General features: G+C 42.5%; 1 protein-coding gene across 3 annotated transcripts in view; it reads right to left on the reverse strand.

Annotated features, from left to right (window-relative positions):
• LOC129157274 (zinc finger protein 493-like) overlaps positions 1-17065 on the reverse strand; it is a 64068-nt gene that overhangs the window by 17784 nt on the left and 29219 nt on the right. The window contains exons 4-6 of one of the 3 annotated variants that reach the window (XM_070542876.1): positions 7621-7934; positions 7362-7524; positions 7118-7230 (exon numbers count right to left, since the gene is read on the reverse strand). In XM_070542876.1, the coding sequence (XP_070398977.1) occupies positions 7118-7127 (10 nt within the window). In that variant the 5' untranslated portion in view covers positions 7128-7230; positions 7362-7524; positions 7621-7934. The other 2 variants (XM_070542878.1, XM_070542877.1) reach the window with 2 other exon arrangements.

Here is a 17065-nt window from a genome sequence, read left to right on the forward strand (position 1 = left end):
CAGCGTGTTTGGTTCTGACCAGAACTTCTAAGCCTCCTACTGTCAAGTGTTTTCTTCCACTGTGAGGTGCCGACACTTGGAAAGAGCAGACTTTGGATTTCACTCAGAACAATTTATTTGACCAGTACTGAGATCAGTCCGGGTTCAGGAACCAGTCAGGTGGAAAAGCTTTAAATAACAAAAATAAACATGTAACTAAATCATGCAGATAAACTTCAATGCTGTTACAGGTAATACAGAGCAAGGAGAACACACCAGCATCTTTAGTAACCTTCAGTTGGGCGTCTAGTTTTAGACAAGTACTATTCTATCTGCTTTTACAAGTACTGGCTGCTAATTCAGAGATGAATCATTTCACAATGAAGCAAGGATGAAAAAAGACTGATTTTACCAGACAAATAATTAAATACATGAATACATCTGTTTTCTGCCTTAACTTGCTTTCATTTAATTTACTATTATTCCTGCAGTCATTTCTGGCACTCCAGACGTTAACACACTTCCTCTCAGTAAATTCCATTCACACCCAGACGGATAAAGAGTCCATATAAAGACGTGAATCCAAGAGCTTACCGACAGCCCGTCAAGATCAAAGTCTTCCTCCTCACAGTGTACCCATTTGTGTTCGCTCTGCACTCCTCTCAGTCTGCCGCGCGCTGGGCAAAAGCTTGTTGCAGACATTTTGGCTGTACTTGATTTCCCCTGAGTACGAGTTCTTAATAGAGCTCCGGACCCCATGTGACTCTCAGTTAGTAGACGCCATTTTGGCATGCAAAAAAGGTAAACAAACACGGATGTAACCATGAACATGAACGGGATCCGCTTGGATTTTACTTCGTCGGAGTTTACTTCACACTTTAAAACAGAAGAAATCGTTTTATATAGTCAGAAATTGAATAGACTAAACATCTCCGACCCTTAACGTGCCCCTGGGATACTTTTTAAAAACGCGAGAAGATGTCAGAGCGGACTTCTTACCGGCACAACACCGGACCTGGCTGGGGGAACCCCTTGGGATTTACCCGGAGGAGCTGGCTCCGGTGGCTGGGGAGAGGGAAGTCACGCTACTGCCCCCGCAACCCGACTCCGGATACGCGGATGAAAATGGATGGATGGACGGACAAATAACAGATTTACACGTAAGTAGTCTCGGTGAGACAGATAATAGCAATCCAAAGTGCTTTTTATGTGTGATCTGACAATTGATTAACCATTGCTTAAAAATTAAATACAGCTTAGCCGGTGAATTGCTGTGATCATAAAACACGTAAACGGCAGCACTCAGAACTCACGAGGCAACGTTTTACGTGATGTTTACTTGTTGCTATGAGTAATAAGACAGAAAAAGCCACGCCAAAATAAGTTTAGGAAGCCCACTAAGAATCATAATAAAAGCATTTAAAATAAACACCACACACAGTTGAGGAAACGTTGGTTTAAGTACCTGATATGAAGTGGTCGCTGCATAAGTGAAAACCTTTACTCGCGGGACCCCACAGCTTCATTTTCGCCCGGTCACTAGCGCGTTTTATTACAATGATCCAACGTTTGCGGCACTCCGGATCTTGGGGAATCCTGTAGATGGCTTATTCCTTATGTCGTCTGCGTCTGTTCTGCATCCTGGGGCACAACAGGAATCTACCATATTTCCCGTTTGATTGAGTTTTCTGACAATAACAAATAGTCCAGCTGCCGGCTTCTGCATGCCAATATGGCGCAGTTTCGATTTGAACTGTTGCATGCCGGGAAAAGTGACGTCAACTCCCGGAGCTCTATTGCCTCAATTCTGCTCACCTGGCGAGGCGCGCGCCGGAGCGCACGCAGGTTCCATCTGCGGTCACGCGCTGGCAACGCGCAACGGAGTCAGCATGTAGGGAAAGGATGAGGAACAATAGAGAGGGGCAGCCACACCTCTAAGGTCAGCGCAACACCTACTCACAAATCATTCTTTAGATCTGAAGCTGATGTGAGGAGAAACGTCTCCAAGATCAAATCAGCAACTATTCAGTCAAAAGGAAAATGAATAAACACTTAGATGTAGCTGCTGTCAGTAACAACCTTTAACTTTTAAGCTCTCAGCAGGCTAAAGCACTACAAAGCAAAGGAACCTTACAAATGAGCATTTTGGGAGATTTATTGTTGTTATTATATTATTATAATGATTATTATTGTAGTTGTTATTATTATATGTCCTGTAGTGGGTTACTTGGTGATTGAGCAGTGGGCGGAGCCTGTTGTTTTCTACTCATTGTCTTATGTTCTAGCTTTAGTGTTCAGCGTTTTATTGGAACTCCTTGTGTGACCTCAGTCTGGGACACGTGCTGTATGAATAAACTTGGTTCTTCTTCCACCACAGAGAAAGGCTGCTCTTCCAGCATCATGAACTTCCTTATGGTCCGGTTATTAGCCGAGCCTTCTGACGCTCATACAGACGGGTGTTGGTGAGTGTAGCTGCGTCTGACTGGGAGGTGTTTATCTCTGCAGCGATCCCTGGAAACTCACCTCACTCCACCCAGATGTTGTTCTTCACATCTTATTAAACCAGCTGTGATCAGCTTCCCCAGGAGCTGGAGCTTTTCATTGCAGGACTCAAAGCTTACATCACTCTCGCAGACAGAGTTAAAGTTAGGCGGACATGTTGTTTTACATTGTTGCTGCTGTCCTGCACAGCATGAAGGAAAAGGGGAAGAAGCCCAAGTGCATCACACAGGGTTCACACAGGTGTTGCTGGTATGATCAGAACATCCCAAACTAACACCAACGTAGATAAACAATAAACAACTTGTATTAAGTACTGATGAGCTATCTGCAGGGGAACAGGACCAGCTGGCATCCTCACACAAAAAGGAGGAATGGGTGTCTTTTATAGGCCAGCCAGGCACTAATTGGTGTGTTTCCATTACCGAAACTTCCCAGTATGACCGTCTCCACTTCACCGGAGCCAGCCGAACCGGTCGTTTTCCAGACCTTTTGAGAGTCTTTGCAGGTTCTGTGGCCTCACCCAGATGACCCGCGGGCAAACCCAGTTCTAACCAGAACTGGGGGACGGAGGGTTTCAAAGCATCTGTCAGCATTCATTCTGGACAGTTTTACTTATTTTATGCTTCTTTGTGAGAAATGTCCTCATGTCCCCGTGTCTGTGGAGGGATCAGACAAGGACACTGCTTATTATGGGATAGTAATGGCACTGACTCCTCCTCCAGCTTCCACAAGCCTGTAGTTCCACTTTGGTTCGTTCGGTCTTTTATTTTCTAACTTTGTTGACAACCATGTCAGTCACGCCCACCATGCGTGCAGCAGAGCAACCAGGAAAACGTGGAACGGACTTCAGCCGACTGAGTCATTTCTAATGAATCAAGTGGAATGGATTTCTTTGAGAACAATGGAAAGAGCAAAAGGTGTGTGTGTGTGTGTGTGTGTGTGTGTGGGGGGGGGGGGTTCCCTTCTGACATAAAGGTTGCAACATCTATGAACCACCTCCACTCAGTCAGCCAATTCAGTAGTTTGCTTGTAGTTTAACTCTTGATCCAAACGTTGGACCGTTTCTGCCTCTAACGATGGTTTCCGTCGTTGCTGGTTTCTCTTTTTTCCACCACAGCACCGAGATCACCACGTAGAGCTCCAGTAAAACGTGTTCAGACTGTGGAGCGCACGTTTAACGAAGCTTCGAATTAGTAAAAAATGAATCGAGGAACTTAATGAATCGAACCATTTGACGATTCGTTTCAGCCCTACTTCCTTTCAACGCTTTAACAACTCTTTAACTGTCACTGGCACGTTTTTACTGTGTGGGCGTCGGAACGAGCCCCCGCACCGTGAGAACAAACATCCCAGCTCTAAAGCCGATCTTCATCCGCGTACGTCACACGTCACGTGATCAGGAAGCAGAAAGTCCACGTGTTAGATCAGGGGAGTCAAACTCAAACTCACACGGGGCCGAAATGAAAATCTGGGACGGAGTCGAGGGCCAAACTTCATATTTTTTGAAAAAGTGACGGCAAATTTGCACATTTTCTTTATCAACATTTATGCAATTTAGAACCTTTTAATTTGGAAACAAACTTATTTCTGCATTAACACTGAATGTGGAATAACCAGATTACACACGAGCAAGTCAGTTTTAAATAAAAGGCATCAGTGGTATTCATTACTTGTGGTATATTCAGCATTTTTAAAATCTGTTCAGGATTTATGTTTTCTTGTTGTTTATTCATTTTTCTTATTTTTTATTCTCCTTTTTTTCTCCTGTAATACGTGTCATCGCTGCTGTGACGTCTAGCTTTCCCCACTGAGGAACAATAAAGGGATTTTCTATTCTATTCATCTATCTGCAGCCTTTCCACTTCCTGTTTATTGTAGGTTAAATCTTTTCTCACGGGCCAACAACAAAATAAAAATATCATTTTATCTTAAATGAAAATGCAACATCTCACCTGTTAACTTTCATGTTTTGGAGCAGAAAAAGAGCATAAAACCAACATATTTAAAGCTCAGTTTGCTCCACTGGTTTACTGTGATGCTCACCTGTTCCAGCCAGATACCTGCATCATGGGGTTGATCTGAGCTGAGGAGGAGACTCCTGTTGTTTTGTTCATCTTCATCATAATAATGACAACATTAGATGACAACAGGTGCTCACATAGGTTTGTGCTGCTGAACATGTCTGAGCAGCTTGACCACGTCGTTGTGTGTCGGGGAGGAAAAATAACAACTACAGCAGCCACAGAGTCATGCTGGTTTGAGCGTGTCGCTGCTCGCTGGAGTTATATCAGCTCTGTCTGGAAGTTAGCTGGAAAACTTTCTCTTTCAGTCGTGAACACATAACTGAGCGGCTAGAATCTCCGTTTCTGGGCTTCAACGTCAGAAAATAGCTGAGTAAACTCGGCGCTGAGTGAGAGGAGTGTTTAGTTTGTCCGAGACAGCGGAGCTGCAGACACCGGTGTCGGTACAGTATCTGCTCGGGTGCGAGATCGGCTCGGGGTCCTTCGACTGCCGATGACATCAAAGTACGGCAAACCCACTTGGGACAAAATACACTACACATCTATACTGTTGGAAAGAATTTAGCAGTTTCGTTATTAAAATAATGTTTCTTACGATGTAAGTTTGTGTTTATAATGGTATTTGTAAAATAAAACACTATATTGTATTCATAATGTTGAAGTCCTCTTTGAGCACATCCGTTGAAGGATCATAGGTATTAGCAACACCTGTGAAATTGTATTTGCAGAAAAGAAGTGTGTCCCGTTTATTGAAGTACTTTGTGTTTAGTTTTTTGACGTCTTGTTCAGTTCAGTTACGCTCATAGCTGCTAGGCAAAACTCTGGAGTTAAAAGTTTTCTGGCTTTCCTAAAATACCTGTCTGTACTTATTTGATTGATGGTAGTTTTATTTTCTATTAGACTCCAAATGTAATAATTTGGCACGTTTCTAATTCATAATTTGTAAGAATGTAATCGGAGATATTAGCAGTAGCATTCCTATGGGTTTTTCCATGTATATTAGCATTGCGCTAACCACTCGCTGCCAAATTGCAGCCTTTGCCATTAGAAAATCTCGTTTCGTCACATCGCAATTTAATTGCACATGCAGTTAATCGTTCAGCCCTAATATACACGCAGCTCTATGCTAAAAGTGTATTTTCAAAGAGGTAATGATGGATTTCTTTGTAAAAGTTGTCCATCTTTCCAACAGAAAAATTTGCCTGGACCAACGTAACGTGATTACGTAACTTCCGTAAGGTTCATGTTCAGCCAATCAACAACTTTGACGTCATCGGCAGTCGAAGGACCCTGAGCCGATCTTGCACCCGAGCAGATCCTGTACAGACACCGGCAGCAGACGCTGGAAAAAACACAAAGGAGGGGCGCTTCGGCTCTGCGCTAACGCTGCAAAGCATCATGGGAGTTGTAGTCTTTGCTGTAAAACCGGCCAGCGGGTCAGTTTTAATATATTTTTGATAATTATCTCGCGGGCCACATAAAAATGCTCCACGGGCCACATGGTGTCTGACACGTGTGTGTTAGGAGATCGTTTTGGGATGCTGCTGTAAAAAAAAAGTGAGGCGAGAACCGGAAAAGCTTCTGCCGATCACAATTCAACAACGGCTTATGAAAGAACAGATAACACTCAAAACGCGCGGATTCTTCCTGTAAGAGGTGAGTGTACTCTTTGTTTTGGTAGTTTTGGCGTTGACATCATCATAGAGCAACGTTCTGTGACTCTTAAAAAAACTGTAAAAACGCTGAAAAACGCTGGCAGCGAAGAGCTTTTCTGATCAGGAAACGGCTGGCAGTGAGTGAGTTAAACAAAAAGAAAAATCTAATTTGTGCTGCACATCCATAAAAAATCCATGTTTAGACTTCTTCTGTGTTCGCAAATCAGTCAGTGAATCATACCGTAATCAGTCACATGCACACACCACGGCCCATCGTCATTTACTGGACTAATGATGGGCGAATGGAAAAACAGCCCAACCCTAGTGTGGGCTACCGGAGCTGCAATACTTACTCTGAACTGCGTGGCGCTGAAGAGTCGAATGTTTTTACACACTGGGCCTTTAAGCTCTAAACCACAGCGACGTGCTGAAGCAACAGCAGTCATACGGGCTGTCAGCGCCGCTGCCGTCGTGTCTGCAGCAGGCTGTCTCCCCAACTGTGATTGGTCAAATGATGATGCGTGACTGACGCTACAACAAAGGTAGGTTGTGAACACGATGAAAACCTCTCCTGTCTCTGACTGATTCTCGTAGTGACTGAAACCCGACAGAAGACCAAATAGTTCCCACAGCTTCATCTCACCGCTCCCCATGGGGACGGGTCGAATGCAGGACGTAACTTCACCAGTGTGTGACGATGACTTTGGGACTTTAACTATACTTGGCTTCAAAAATCATTCATTAGAGAGATCTAATCACTCTAAAACTACAAGGTTCTACAACAGTGTGTGAATGAGTGAATGACTGGTTGTGATGTAAAACGCTTTGGGGGGTTTTAGAACCCCAGTAGTGCTAAACATATACAGATCATTATTTTAAAGATTGAACCTCATTCTCATCATTTCACTGTAATGTCCCACCATAGACTGACCATGTATTCATTCATTCATCCACCAGTACCTGTGTCCATGCTGTCCAGGTCCAGGTGGTGAAGAACACACGATGAATCAGTCCCAGCTGATGGATGATCCTGAAGTGGTAGCAGGTTTTCTTTAGCCGTGTTTAGCTAACAGCTGCAATAGAAACAAAGCAGGAGAGCTGATTAAGATGCTGCTTCAGAACAACGCAGGAGATTAAAGATCCAACGCTTTGGTTCTGATCAGCTGAGGACAGATCCAGTCTGGAAAAGAGGACCTTTGCTCACCAGAGTTCACGGAGTAGAGCTAACCGCTTTTTCCTCCAGAGTCACATTCAGATTCGGGGCTTTTCCGTCGGAGAGTGTGAGCAGGATGGATGAGAGAGCGAGCAGCGATCCTGCATCATGACCAACTCAGATGAGCGAGTTTGATAGAGGGAACCTCTTCAATCTGATGAAAGCAGCAAAACGAGCGCGTTTCTCAGAGAGGCCAAAGGAACAGCAGCAGATCCAGAGGGCAGGAAGTCTAGAGAAAAGCTTTTCTCACCCACAACCTGATTCTGCAGCTCCGATTGTCACGAAGACCGCAGAATATCTTCTCTGGTTCTGGAAAGAACTCCACCAAGTTGTTGAGGAGGAGAAGAAAGTTTCCACAGCCTGGTGAGAAGATTTCTGCAGCAGCAGCAGTTAGTCGCTTTAGCTGATCAACTCTCCCAGAGACTGAAGTGAAGACATTTTTACTGCAGAGCCTCAAATGTTCTCCTCACACACCAGAACAACAAGCTAGCTCTGCTAGCAGCTTCCGGTTTCTGCTTCTTCAGGTGGTCGGTGACCAGCGTAAAGGTGCACTAGCGCCACCTGCTGGAGCAGAATAAAACACACCTGTGTGTTCAGAATGGGACTAATAAAACACACATAACATGTGATATCTTCCTCAAACAATTACTTAAAGTAAAGACAAGTTAGTTTTACACCTGTTATAATAATTTTGTAATTTACTTTATTTTAATCTTGTTTGTTTTTGTCTCATTTGTTTTTCTTTGATGTAAAGCTAATTATGTGTCTGTTGCTGCTGCCTCTTGGCCAGATCGTTGTTGTAAATGAGAATGAGTTCTCTATCGACTCATCTGGTTAAATAAATAACATTTTAAGTTGTTTCTTCAAATGCACTGACAAACAAGTAAAATAATTTTCCTTTTTGACGTTTCATTATCTAAATACATTTTATTTACTTATTTTTATATTCTTTATTTAACCAGGAAGGTTCCATTGAGATTAAAGTTCTCAGTTTTGAGGGAGCCCTGGCCAAGAGGCAGCAAAAGATACAGTCACAACATTTCTGTTACAGTTATGTACAAAATTATAGAAGGCAGTTACAACCAGGGCGTGGGACAAGAAGTAAGCCACAATTTGCCTTATGTTGCAATCATCACACTTTATTCTCCACATGCATTAGGAGAGATTCTGCCGCCCCAGTCCCTGTGACAAATCTGAATATTTTACAAGATGTACACCTTTTGATTCTTCCTCTCATGATGCAAAGTTTCACGTTGACCCCTCCCTAACTTTATAGAAGGCCATCACCTGTTGCCATGGTAACTGACACCCCTCTCTGCTTTCACTCCCTCCTCCAGATAAGATGGGAGACACATTGCCCCATCTGCTTCCTACCCTATCTTCCTTTGCTAAGGCTGCGATGACCTACGCCCTGGCTTTTTCCCGTTGAACAGCTTTTAGATGGTCTAGTCTGCACCTGGCCTTCGCCTGTTGAGAATCTCCTTCAGCACAAGCTGAAACTTCTAGCAGTATCAGCCTGCATAAATCAGATATAGGTCTAACTCAGTGCTAGAACGTACCAGTCACAGGTGAGTCATCCATTTGGTATATGCATCGTTCAGTTCAAAGGGACGTGAGTAACACCCGAACATTGAAATGATTAATATGGGGATTAACATACAGGTGATTCATTATAAGCATATAAATACATGTGTGATCAAACCTTATTTTCACAAAGCATACTGATGATTAACCATAGATAGATAGATAGATAGATAGATAGATAGATAGATGGATAGATAGATAGATAGATAGATAGATAGATAGATAGATGGATAGATAGATAGATAGATAGATAGATAGATAGATAGATAGATAGATAGATAGATAGATAGATAGATAGATAGATAGATAGATAGATGATAGATAGATAGATAGATAGATAGATAGATAGATAGATAGATGATAGATAGATAGATAGATAGATAGATAGATAGATAGATAGATAGATAGATAGATGATAGATAGATGATAGATAGATGATAGATAGATAGATAGATAGATGATAGATAGATAGATAGATAGATAGATAGATAGATAGATAGATAGATAGATAGATAGATAGATAGATAGATAGATAGATAGATAATAGATAGATGATAGATAGATAGATAGATAGATAGATAGATAGATAGATAGATAGATAGATAGATAGATAGATAGATAGATAGATAGATAGATATAGATTTTTTTCCTGGTTTGTGAAATAAGATTTGTGTAGAGATGAGATTTCAAAGTTCTTTTGAGGTAAAGCCACATAAACAGAACACAGATACAAAATGTGCATCCCAACAAATAAGACAACCAACACCCAAATCCCATCTGTCAGCCAGAACTGGCCCACCAGCAATGTTCTTTTTTCTCTTGGAACTCTGGAGGCTCGGGGGAGTTCTTAAAGCTATGGTATTATCCAGACGGTTTGGACGTAACCTTATGGAAAGTGTTATGTTCTTTTGGGGCCGGCTTCCCTTACTTCCGCTTGTCGTTATGTTGTTGAGGGTGGTTACTGTTTGGTTGAGTCTGCTCCCCCTTTGTTTCTGGTAAGGCCTCATATTTGGATTCTCTGGGTGAATCCCCAGTATTCGCACAGATAAGTTCATGTTAAGGCCGAGTGTTAAAGGGCCATATTACTCAGAACATTTCTGGAATATCATTTTTGTCTTAACCCCCAGAAACCCAAATTTAGAAAACAACTGCAAAATCTTTTTTTAACCTTTCACATGTTGTTCTAGGAGGCCAGATAAACAGGCCTATTTACACATTTTAACAGCCAACAGTGTTGCAGAACTGAACAATAGGACCTATTAGCAATGTAAATGTGGTTTTAAAAAGAAAAATAAATGTGGAAGGTTTATTTTTGTAGACTTAAATCTGATGTTGTAATATTACAACCGTGGGTCTCTGGGGTTAACAAGTCTTCTTCCATTCTGTGTTGTCGTTTATCTCCCGTAGGGACGCTTTTTGGTTCTCGACTGGAAATGGGTGGCTTGCCAACTCCGGGCCGGGAGAGAGGTCCAACCTCAAGTGGAGGAGTTTAGGGTCTTGTTCACGAGTGAGGGTAGGAGGGATCGGGGGATCGACAGACGGATTGGTTCGGCGTCTACAGTGATGCGGACGCTGAGCCGATCTGTCGTGGTGAAGAGGGAGCTGAGCCAGAAAGCCAGGCACTCGATTTACCAATCGATCTACGTCCCAATCCTCACCTATGGTCATGAGCTTTGGGTAATGACCGAAAGAACAAGATCGCGGATACAAGCGGCCGAAATGAGTTTCCTCCGTAGGGTGGCCGGGTTCAGCCTTAGAGATAGGGTGAGGAGCTCGGACATTTGGGAGGGACTCGGAAGAGAACCGCTGCACCTCCGGCTCGAAAGGAGTCAGTTGAGGTGGTTTGGGCATCTGGTCAGGATGCCTCCTGGACGCCTCCCTGGGGAGGTGTTTCGGGCATGTCCTGCCGGCAGGAGGCCCCCGGGTCGACCCAAGACACGTTGGAGAGGTTACATCTCCAATCTGGTCCGGGAACGCCTTGGGGTCCTGCCGGAGGAGCTGGTGGAGGTGGCCGGGGAGAGGACGGTCTGGAGCTTCCTAGTTGGGATGCTGCCCCCGCGACCCGGACCCGGATAAGCGGAGGAAGACGACTACGACGAGGGACGCTTTTTGTTGATAAAATGTTTGTTTTGTCAAATGTGATTTGGTGTACTGCTCCCTATTTTATTTTATTTTTTTTGCACCCACGTACCTGTGTTAGCCCTCCCAGGATCCCAGACCTGGTTGAGGTTGTAACAGAAGAACTTGTTTTATGCATTGTGTGTAAATAAACTCAAGTTTGGAGGAAGACATTGTCTCAGCCCATTGTTTGATCTAGCGTGATCACTCTCCGTACCTAAAATAATAACAGTCGTGGGGCTCTAGGTTCACACTTGTACCAAATTAATATGTAGTCAATTTGCTTTCTTTCGCTGAATTTCTACTTTGTTCTTGATGGTCGCACGTGTAGCATCATGAATGGCCTCATTTTGTGGGGCAAAGTTCACTCTTTCCAGCTGGGTCACAGCTGGGTCGAGCTGTAACTTCCATCCACAGATTAAACCACCAGGAGCCGAATAGTCTACAATAACACCGTCTTCAATCTGACTGTTTATCTGTTTGCTGTTCCATCACGAGATGAAGGGCCTTCAACTCTAATCAAATAATTTAATAAACTCTTTTATTATAAGGTTTACTATAATCATCATAAATGATCATCATGGTTCATTATAAATGTATTTTTAACTAATGAAATTACTTATTATTCTTTGGTTAATAATAATTATTATTTATGATAATCAGTAATGTGTGTTCAGTAACCAGAAGGTCTTTAGCACGTGTTTACACCTCATGCAGGACTCACTTCAAGGTAACTGCCTCACATGTCTTCCATAGTCATGCTTCCTGTCTCTGAGAGGGCGTGTTCTGAGGTTTTGTTAAAACCAAAGCTCCACAGCTTAAGTTCAGTTCTTGAACCAAGCTGATACTTCTTCGTGGCAACGAGAATATCCCAGAGGAGAAGGTCGGCCGCCTGACTCCTCACTGAGCGTTCTGTCACGCCGATAGAATAGCTCTGAATAAACGCACCTATAACCAGCTGACACTACGAGATTCCTCAAGAATCTGCCTGGATGCAAAGCCACATCTACCTGTGCACCTCACGGCAACTCTAGGACCAGAGAAAGTCGGTACCCTTGGTCATCTGCTGGACCTGAGTACCCCCGAGGCTGACAACATCCTCCAGACCTCCAGATCCACACAGAGGGTCGTCTGAACGGTGAGGTAGAACGCAGATTGCGTCCGATGTTGTTCTCTCTAAGAAACCATCAGTTAGCTGCAAAACCAACGTTTCACCCAGAACGCGATCTCCCTCTGAAAGAAAGCTTCTGAGATTTCATTCACGCATCCAAACCTCATCATTCCACTTAGTTTTCCATCCAGACACAGGGGTTGCTTTAATAACAAGTTTTAATATCAAAATTGTTGTTCAAATTTGTCATTTATAAATTTTTATTCATAAATTGTCTATTTTAAGTTGTCAGATTTGAAATTGTTAGTAATAAATTCTTAAATTTTTAAACCTGACTCTTCTTTGAATGAAACACAGAATGGTGTGCATTTTCAGTTATTGAATCAGCAAAGAACCTTATTAAGTCTTCTGTTAAATAAACTTTTGCTATTAATTTAAACATCTTAAATATTAATCCGTAGATTAAATATAAACCAAGCTCGTTGGTGTATGAACTTCTATCGATTATATTAATATCCTAGATGTTTATATATGATAGAAGCTTCATATGCTAACTTGTTTGTCTTTCTCAGAATCTAACAAAGCTGATAGCAACAGCGTTAGTTCTAGTATGTAGATTAACCCTACACACGTGTGAACCATGTGCACAAACACATTCAGTGCAAACACACACGTGGACACATGCAGTTAAATGTCTTAAATTAAATTGTGTGCATTAATCTTATAGTACAAGCAGTAGAGTTGTTATCATCTGTCATATGTTTTAATGGTGGGCTGGTTTGATTAATATGTGTGATAGGCTGGCCGATCAACTGGTTGAGACACCAACCAGTCCTGCTACATCTACATACAAACAGTCCAAAGAACTGGGTGTGAGCGTAGCCTCTGTGTGGCCCTCCACATACGGCCCCTTGAACACCCAGATGGTCTGTTACACATACGTTTCTGGTTCTGATCAAGCGGCCAAGCAGTCAACAATATTTACATACAAACAGTCCCAAGTCAATATATACGTCTGTGGTACCAAGAACTGGGTGTGAGTGTAGCCTCATTGTGGTCCCCCACAACATGATGAACACAGGCTTTAAAAACTCTGGACATCTCCTGTGATTTAGATTCATCATATATTTCCCCCAGATTCAGCTGAGTGTCTCATTTAGTAACAAAACAGGATTGTGAACTCTCTCTCAAGTCAAGTTTATTATATAGCCCATTTCATACACAAAACGGTAGCCCAATGTGCTTCACATAGTTAAACAATCACAAGTGAAATGAAATAGTTAAAATGTCACATCATGTTGTGTAAAATAAAATCAAAGAATATTGACACAGAACATAGCACACAAAAATAAAAGCATATTAAGTACAATTATTGGTAGCACTTTCTTTTACAGTCCTCTAATTACTTAGTACTTACATGGTAATTACTTAGTAAGTTAGTGAATTGTTTCTGAGTTCTTAAATTGTTATTACTATGTAACTCAGGTTCAATTCTAATTTTTATCTTTATTAATCATTCCTAGTATATACTGCTTTACACAGTAACTACACCAGGGTTTCCCTTACATAGGCGTAGCCGTGGAGGCCCGCCACGGCTGAAATCCCACCGCCACGCCTACAAGATCCCAAGTTTTGATTTTTTTTTTAGCTGTTTCCCGAGGAAGCAGAGGGAACTACTATGTTGTCGCTTGTGATCACAGTCGGCAAGCAGCAAGGAGGAGCAGGCAGGGCAGGGTGAAGTTACAGCATAAAGGTAGCAGTGGATATAATGCTTTTTGGTTTACATGTTTCAATAGCATTGAGATAAACGAGCGTTGACGATCTTGACAGGGTTTCCTCTCCCCGCCAGGCTAAGCATCACTTATTCATGTAAAATTTATTTATTTTTTCATGTCTGACTTTAACCGCATCTAATACTGTATTACGGCGTGAGCGCAACAGCGACAACTTAAGATCGATGTGTGAGCAGCCTGAGAGGTCCGGTGTTTTCATCTGAACCTTTAAAACCTCCAGCAGGCTACGCTGCACTATTGACGTGTTAGCGCGCGGCGCTAACAACTTAGCGACGTGACATGTCTCGGAGAAAGCGTAAAAACACGTTGAACGCTTCTTCTGAAGCGGGAAAATAACACGTCTTCAAGCAGAGCACGACGTCGCCTCAGCTCGTTCACGGCCGAGCCGGACTGAGCTCGATAACATTGAGCCAGCACAGCCACTGGGTCGTTGGAGCTGCCCCGTGACTGCCTGATGGAAAACCAGCGAGTTTCATCAGACTCGTAAAGTTTGTTTTTGCTGGGGACCCCCTGTATTTTACCGCTCCCTCCTGCAGTCTTCCCCTATTAAAATTTAAAATGATTCTGTAAATTCGTGTATCAATAGAAAAAATCTCTGCCTCTGCCAGCTGCAGTAAATGTGGTCTCCAAATAATAAATAAGAGGTGCATTCATCTGTGTATCTCCTTTGATCCGCATTAGTGATATTCTCAGCACCAGAACAGTGAAGCAAAGAAACAGATTCCTGAGTTTGTTATAATTTTATTTATTAGGTGCATCTATCCTGTTCTATTTTTCTCTGAAATCAAATCAGATCAGTGCTTCTATAGGTTGTCTCCACTCTGCACTAGAAAATTTTACTTTATTTAGAGACGTGTGGAGAAAAAACCTACAAGATGCAAAAAAAAGGATAAACCTCCAACCTTCATAATGTCAGCAATAAACGCAGCAAAACTTAACTTTCATGACCAAAAAAAAAAAACCATAAAAATTATTCAGTACATCAGGAGAGCAGGAACAAGTCTTATTTCTGATTTTACATTTTTTACTTCAATTCAAACTATTTAGACTTTTGTGTTTTCATCACATTTAGCTTGTATTTTCTTTAACATATTGTTGGGTATTTTTATAATTGTACCTTTTTGAGGCCTAAAAGATGCCCATTTTGTGTCATTAACACTTCATGAATCTCTTGTGTTTGCCAACTGTGGCTGTTTATGAAAGGTTGAGCAGAGAAGCTTGTTTGCAGTCAAGGATGTTGATTGTAGATTTCCAAGGAAACCTCTGTACCTCTGTAACCTGAGAAGGCCCGCCTTCTCCTCCATCCTTTGTGAATAAAGCCCCTGGGAAACTGAGATTTGGGAGTGACGGGGGAAAAGCCCCGGAGGAGGTTTTTCCCCGCGTTACCTCTCCATTATTTTGGGGACTCAGGGTAAAATGTCTTCCTTGTTGTCATGTGTGTTGATTTTAGGTTTCAGGGTTATGGAGAATAAATATCACTTAATATTTAATTACCTAACATTTGGTGGAGATGCCGGGGCATGCAGAGCTGGTGACCTGAAGGCTTTCCCCAGGACCAGAGGGGGGGGGGGCGGGGGGGTGGGGCTGGTTAGCACCATGAAGGGGTTTCTGCGCCCAGCTCTCGCATGACGATTTATGGACATTACAAATAATCTCTCTCTCACTCTGTGTGTGTCGTCCTTTAAGGTAATATGGGATGAATCTAAAATTACCTATCACATATCATCAGCTTTACAGGTTAGCTGTTCCTGTGCGCTTAAAAAGTTATGTTACTAACCTTCTAAAAAATGATTAAATCATTCACATGAAGTAGATTTGTTATTCATTATCTGAAAGTATCCGATAAGTTTAAAAAACTAAATATGTTTTGTTTAATTTGGTTTTCAGAATGTCAATGGTTTACTTATACTTTTCATATATATATACTGATGTACTGAAATACAGAGAAATCAACTTGTGAGTACAGTGCATGTTAATATAGTAAGTATAGCATGTTTAACATAAGCACATTCACACATGGAAATTGTCAATGTAAATAAATGACATGGCAGTAACCCCCAAATTCCACTAGCTCCGCTCCGCTCCGACACGAACGCCGGAGCAAAATCGGTCCCGTTGTAGTCAATCAGAGCAATTCCACTACTGCGGCCGTGCTCCGGCAGTGCGGCGCCGTGCGCCGCCCTCTGTTCCGGCAAAAATAGAATCGATCCCATTTTTGCCGGACGCCGGAGCACCTCCGCAGTAAATGGACAGAAATCACAACCACCCAACAGGAAAAGGAGCAAGCACAACTTCCTTTTTTCACAATAAATCGATAAACAAAAGGCGTTTTTTGTTTCCTATGCACAGGTTTAACAACTTTTAACAACTATCAATGGCGGCTGAAGTTTAAATGCACAAAAGTAAGCCAGAAATACAGTTTCCACTATCAAAGTAGTCACACTTTGTTGATCAAAACACTGCTGATCTCTCAACACAAATGATGGGCAGATTAAACAGTTCATGCCGATGCTTCTCCCACACAACGGGTGTTTGGATCTAACTTCCGTGTTTATTGCTCGGACTGTATCGCAAGATCTCGAAAATCCCGAGCATGCTTGTTTGCCCACCTCAGGTCTCCGCACCGGAGCGGAGCCGTTGTAGAGCGGGTACAAGAAAAATTGAGTTCGGAAGCGAGCGGCTGCGGAAGGCGGGGGCGGACCGGAGCGGAGGTAGTGGAATTTGGGGGTAACTCTGCTGTACTTTCATTGTGTAAAAGTAGCTCACGGGCCAAAAAACGTTGGAGACCCCTGCAATAGATGGTTCAGCCCTAGTGGATGCTTAGATGATTGTTTAAAGTTTTCTTTCAGCTAAATCTTCGTCCACAGAGCTCAAAAGCAAAAGGCTTCTGTCCTTTATGGACTCTTCTGTGACCGTTTAAACTGATCTTTTGGGTGAATCTTTTCCACCGAACTCACAGGTGAAAAGCCAGTGTGGACTCTCATGTGACTGTTTAAATTTGTCTTTTGGCTAAATCTTTTTACACAGAGCTCACAGGCGAAAGGCTTCTCCCCAGTGTGGACTCTTATGTGACTGTTTAAATTTGTCTT

Source organism: Nothobranchius furzeri, chromosome 12, assembly GCF_043380555.1.
Source record: "Nothobranchius furzeri strain GRZ-AD chromosome 12, NfurGRZ-RIMD1, whole genome shotgun sequence".
Classification (NCBI taxonomy): domain Eukaryota; kingdom Metazoa; phylum Chordata; class Actinopteri; order Cyprinodontiformes; family Nothobranchiidae; genus Nothobranchius; species Nothobranchius furzeri.